This window comes from Atta cephalotes, assembly GCF_000143395.1.
Source record: "Atta cephalotes unplaced genomic scaffold scaffold00038, whole genome shotgun sequence".
Lineage (NCBI taxonomy): Eukaryota > Metazoa > Arthropoda > Insecta > Hymenoptera > Formicidae > Atta > Atta cephalotes.
The window spans coordinates 2,100,343-2,106,824 of NW_012130102.1; the positions used below are offsets into that span (position 1 = coordinate 2,100,343).

The window sequence follows — 6,482 nt, forward strand, 5'->3', positions numbered from 1 at the left end:
TACACACACACACACACACACACACACACACACACACACACACACACACACACACACACAAAGTTTCATTGAAATTAGAATTTGACATTTTATGAGATTTCCCTCGTTAGTAAATTGATGAAAAATTACATGTAATTATAAATACTAAAAACATTCAATTTCCTCCTAATATTAAAAACATTCAATTTCTCCTAATACCATAAATTTTTCGGCAATCGGGATTTTATCTACACTTTAACGCAAAAGGATTACGATGGTTTGCGCGCGCAGGTATATCCAATTTATCGTTCTGTTATCATTCATGTTCATCGATCGAGGCAATATGAATGCAATCATCGTCGCGGCAACGACATAAAATTTACTGCATTGGCCGTAAAATTTACCGTTGACCAGATCGTTCACCGACTGCACATTCGCTGTCCGCGAGATCGTTACAAGTAATAAACGATTGAAAATTACCGAGAAATCTAATCTAACACAAGACATCTCCATTCTCGATCCAATGATAATATTTTGCCATATTTTCTTAAGATCATTAAACGTGATTTAAATTACTTTCTATTGCAATTTCATTATGATTAGCGTTAAAATTTTTATACTGCAATGTGGATGCTACGAAATTGATTTAAGAAATATCAGCGCACGAAAATATCAGTAAGCGTTACTCTATGACATGGCTTAGCGAGATGCCGGCAAGAGATACGGCACGTCTCTGATTGCGTTTCTTAGCTTACAGCTACCCCTTACTGTCCATTCCCCGTCTGTCACCATCCCTTTCGGCACCACCCCGCGCCGACCACACTTGTCTCTTCCCTTCTTCTCTCTTAACAGCGCAGCTATTCTCTCTCGCGGTTTTTCTTTCAGTCCAGGACAGTCCCAGGATCGGATTTAACTCTTCAATCTCAGAAGTTCTTTTAACTTTATCTTACTTTCTTTATACGATAGCTTATGTCGTACTCGTTTTCAGTTATTATTCTTAAGGTACAGAAGAATTTATTAAATACATATTTGACCAAGAACGTAATTGTAGATACGTTACAAATTATTAATCCTTAATTACTATTTTTCAGACTTGCATATCCCTCGTTTTAACTATTTTAAGCTTTTTAAAATCTTATATAATACAATACAATATATAATTTCTCCTTATAAAATTTTTATTGTATATTCATGAATGAAATAAAAATTAACAATCAAGACAGGATTATTAGTGAAGTAAACGAACGATACGGCTGTAATAATAGAGACATTAACTAAACTGGCCAAATAAAACAACCACTGCGTGCCACATATGGGACACTGCTAACAATCCCCAAGAGATGAAAATTTGCACGGGCGGCCCTGAACGGAGATGGCGTGCTTAGAGTAAACGGGGAAGAGAAGAACGGAGAAGCTTTACAGAATTAAGGAGCCATTCGCCTTTCATTAACTCACTACGAGCCCAAGGGGGAGAGATATTCCCTTCGTGCTAACTCATCCTCAGTTTATCACTACGTAGACGGAGGGAGACGACTGTCTCCGATAGAAGGACTGGACTTTTATCCTGCCGCGAGGCCATTTACCACCGTCGCTGCGCTTGGCAAATAGGTAAACGAGATCTCTCCCGATTCTCCTAAACTCTTCAACCGCGATCTAGATTGCACTACTTCGTTAATCAAGACGATAAAACGCGCAATCCGTTTGCGTTTTCCATTCCTCTCTCACGTTTATTTTCCTTTGAACATTCTCGAGTTTTAGATTAAATTTGAAGTAATCGGCGGCTCTCGCCTTAATCGCTTCAATACTCCTTTAGAAAAGAGAAGTTCAATAAAGTAATTATAGCTAATGACTCCTAATTCATTTTCTTGTTTCGCTAAAGAAAGATTTGTTGATTTGAACATTAATGTTGAAATACAATTGAAGATGTCGCTTGATTAACAAATATAATTTCAAATTCTAATAAATACAAATTGTATAAAAATCGCCGGATATTTACTTAATGATAGATTTTCGAAGATATTTTGGAACAGAAATCAAATTATCAAAATAAAAATATCAAGGTTTTTTTCAATAAGAACCGATTAAAAAGTTTACAAAAAAAGCTAATAAGTTCGTAAAGCTAATATTTCGTGTCCATTCAAATATGACAAAATAGATAGTGATAAAAGTACTGTCATTATTATATAATAATTTCAATCGCTTTAATGATATTGAAATTATTATAAAATCACAAGCATGTATGTACGGAAAGATCGATTTGGCTGAAGTATTCAAAAATTTAGTTAGTTATAGATAAAAATAACTTTATTCGACTATCCAAATAATTATGCAAAAACCTCGTAAAAAGTACGATGAGCAATGCTGCAAAAAGTTTTGACAATCTAACAATCAGTTTAAGAATCCTTATACGTAATTATTTTAATGATTTAACAAAATTATTATTTTCAGATCTGTATCTAACTAAATTTTTAGATTTATCAACAGAACTGTTCTTTTCGTGTAAAATTATACAAATGCTATGCACATTTTTAATAAGAAAATGTTATTATGTATGTGCACGAAAAAACGGTTTTGCTGAAGTATCTAAAAATTTAACTGTATATAGGTGTAAAAAATTTGTTTGGATCATCAAAATAATTATGTAGGACGCTAAACTGGCTACTAGAATGTTAAAACTTTTTGTAGCATCGTCATTAACGTTTAAACGTTTTGCATAATTATTTTGATGGGCCAACAAAATTATTTTCAGACCTGTGTCCAGCTAAATTTTTAGATCCTTTAATAAAACCGTTCTTTCCGTATATTTTTCGCTCTTTGCAGAAGTCAAATTTAAATGGTAATAAATTGCTTTAAAATGAAAGATGCATTGAGTTAAATGTTTTGTGTGATAATCCTCATGTAGGTAGATTGTAACAAATTGGGAAATAGCCAGGGTCTCAAAGATCCAACCGCACAAGCGACGAATTAATCTTTACATGGTAGACGAGCTGCTCAAACCACGCATCGACTTTTCGGTGTTAAGACTTACCGGGATCGGAAGAGGGATGCGCTCTGGTGAGTCTGCAGAGTTGTAATGGCAGATAACGAGTATCCGCCCGTGGTGGTGACTTTGGCGGCGGTGGCGTCGCGCTCAGGAAACCGCGTTGAAGTTCCCAGCCCACTTCCTGGATGATCGAAGCCTTCCTGAAGTACGGCGTCACTTCCCGCAGGTACTTCACTGCAACAAGAAAACGCGTCGTCAGAATGTGTCACAAAGCAGATCAGGTAAAAATACAAATGTTTTTGTTTTATCTCTTAATTCTATCTAAACTCTCTCGGTGACTTACATAGGTAATATACCGTTACATATAGGGAATTATGCAGTCTATTTTAGTTACATTACTAAATTTGTATTCTTTTTCTCGCTCTATAACCTGAGCATACACCTCCAGATGACTCACCTCATTAAAGCAATTAGATGTATTGCAAATATTTTTTTAACAAAATAAAAAAATTAGTTAAAAATTACAGATTTTTCTTATGTATTTGAATGAAATACAAAACTTTGTGATGATTAGAACCTGAATTAAAAATTATTTCAATAAGAAAACATATTTGCAAAAAATAATTACAACAAAGTGATAAAATTTTCATTTAAATCATAAAATTGTAATATAAATTGATCTTATCAAACTGTTTTATTATGTATATAATATTTATTTTTATACAAAAGTATACATTTCCAATTTTAGTTCCTTTTTGTTGAAGACTGTACACATAATACATCTTTAATATAGACATGATATTTTTATATCAATAAACTGTTTCTAGCTCGATTCAACTTTTAGCTCAAGAAATAGGGTAACTGCGGGTAATATGGCCAGTTGGGGATATGCCATTCATTGTGTTTAACATATTTAACACAATGATACCGATTAGCTCGCGTTAGTGCCACAAAATTATTTACAATTGTGTGCTTAACGTGTTGCATAAGTATCAAGAATTTCCTAGAAAAAATATTGTTTTAATGATATGAGATAAATGATGGCATGGTATATGAAAATGTGCTTCTTAAAACTTTTATAATGTCTTATGTAAGTTATTATTTAAACATTACATAATATTTAGTTCGATTAGCTTGTTAATCTGTTAATGTAGATTAAAATGAAATTATTCAGTACACGATTCATTTTCTTAACAGCCATATTGTATAGGCTCATCATAAGATGAAATGGCGTCTTGGAGTAAAATATGCCACTACTTTTGTTAGGGTAAAATGCCAGTAGTCATTTTCTCTAATATATAGGTTAGGGCGCTATAAACAAATGTTTTACCGTTTAATTTCGTTGTGATAGAATGTTCGTATTGATAAATACTTAATAAATAAACTTAAATGTTTATTTATTTGCTTATTATTGTATTATATTAATTTATTGCTCAATTCAAAATTCTGAATAGAGAATACAGTGTTTCAATCCATTTTAATGGATTGAACTTTCTTAATTAGTAGAGAACTTAGACTTGTCTTTTTATCACATCCGCGGTTCCAGCAAAAAAATTTGATATTCATATTTTCTTAAACAATTGTTATCCTCTCTCATTTATGTTCTCTACAATTGAACAAAGATTAAATTTCTATATACATAATAGACATAGTACACGTAATGTACAAGTTAAAGATAAATATTTTACGATCCCTTACGTCAAATCTAATTCCGAAAGTTTCCTTCCTATTTCTAGTATGTTTCATTGCAAAGTAGCCTTTTTTATCTCCAACACATTGAAAGGTCTTATTAAGAGAGAAAAAAACAAGTTAGATCTCCTATCTAATCAGAACGTTGTATATAAGATTTCTTGTGACGATTGTGAGGCAAACTATATGTTGATCGGACTAAAAGAAAATTAAATACGAGATTCGAGTTCTCGTACGAACATATCTCTGATATTAAGAAATATAAAATGATTCTTCTACTGTCCGATCATCGTATCAATTTTGACCACAATTTTAAATGGAAAGATGTGAAAATTTTGGATAGCGAATCTTCGTACAATAAAAGATTAGTGTCTGAAATGAATCAAATGACATCAAAAGACAGAAACAAAGTCTTAATAAACAAAATGAGACTGAATCGTTACCTGAATCTTATTTACAGACATATTATTTATACAATCTCTCTCTCTTTCTTAATTGCTTTCTCTTTTTACTTCCCATCTCCCCATTTTCCTTTCCTTCTACTTCATTTTTCCCCTTTTTATATTCCTCTTCTTTTCTAGTTTACCACATCAATCTTCTCGTTTAGAATGTCGATTTTATATTGTCTCTGAACATCTGAACATCTGAGAGAAACTCGTTTTTCACTCTCGTCGCATTGTCTAAGATTAGACGACTTTTTTATATTGGCACACACTTGTAAGATATTTATTCTCATTTAATTTAATTGCTACTAAATTAATTATATAATTTATACATCGTACAACTTCTTATTAATATTCTTCAGTGTACTTTCTTTGTTATATATTACTATTTTATTCGTATTCTTATTCCTTGCTTTTTAATTTGTTATTTCTATCAGTACATTGTATACTATTACTTATTCCTAATATATTTTTACATTATACTCTGTACTCTTTAACATAAATAATTACGGTTTTCTAAAGTACATAACAAATTACCAGAGGAATACACTGTTAACAACAGTGACTGATTAATATCTATTGTATGCTGAGCGATATTATCGATAACTTTAATACTGCGATCGAGAGCGAATTATAATTTTATGTATCTTCTCTTTGTAATATTTTCATTGCTTGTAACATTGATAATGATCCGACATGGATCGAAACGATGTTTTTTGTTTTGTTTTGTTTATTGTCGCCATATTAAAGTTTATATTTAACTAAATGATAGTTTTATTTATTAATATTTTTAATTTTTATTTACTTATTTATTTATTTATTTACTTTTTATTTACTTATAACAATTAATCTTAGGCTTATAGCCCTTTTTCTTTCGATTTTTACTTATATTACTATGTAAATATAAAATAAAACAAATATTTATTTATATGTTTCGTATATATTACATTACATATTTTTACTTTTAAAAAAGGTCCAAAATATAATTGAATAATATCTAATTGTTGCTATAGATGGATTCACGAGGACTGTGACCGTAAAAAGATAAAAGATTTCTATTGTTAAAAACGTGTCTCAAAGTTTATTTTACAAGTTGTACTTAATTTATTACTTATTTATCTATATTATGTTACAAATGTTTATTTTCATCATAAAAATCACTAATAATCTGTTCCTACAATAAAAAAAAAATAAAATAAAAATGTTATTTTTCAGCACTTCCGTATTTCTTTATTTTTAATAATAAAAAATAAAAATTTTCGATTCCAATCGTACACAAATAATAGATAACGGATGGAAAAAAGATCAGTATGTAAAATGATTTTAAATATAATTAATCAAAAATCTAATTTCATTTAAGTGTGGCATATTCACCTCATTTACCATGT

The 6,482-nt window shown here is 30.7% G+C and overlaps 1 protein-coding gene across 1 annotated transcript in view; it reads right to left on the bottom strand.

The window, feature by feature from the left end:
* Window positions 1-5,170, bottom strand: part of LOC105621953 (beta-1-syntrophin) — a 124,708-nt gene extending 119,538 nt beyond the window's left edge. Inside the window, exons 1-2 of the mRNA XM_012203388.1 lie at window positions 5,164-5,170; window positions 3,008-3,196 (exon numbers count right to left, since the gene is read on the bottom strand). Of these exons, the coding sequence (XP_012058778.1) occupies window positions 3,008-3,196; window positions 5,164-5,170 (196 nt within the window). The remainder of the gene's footprint in view (window positions 1-3,007; window positions 3,197-5,163) is intronic.
* Between the last annotated feature and the right edge of the window lie 1,312 nt (window positions 5,171-6,482).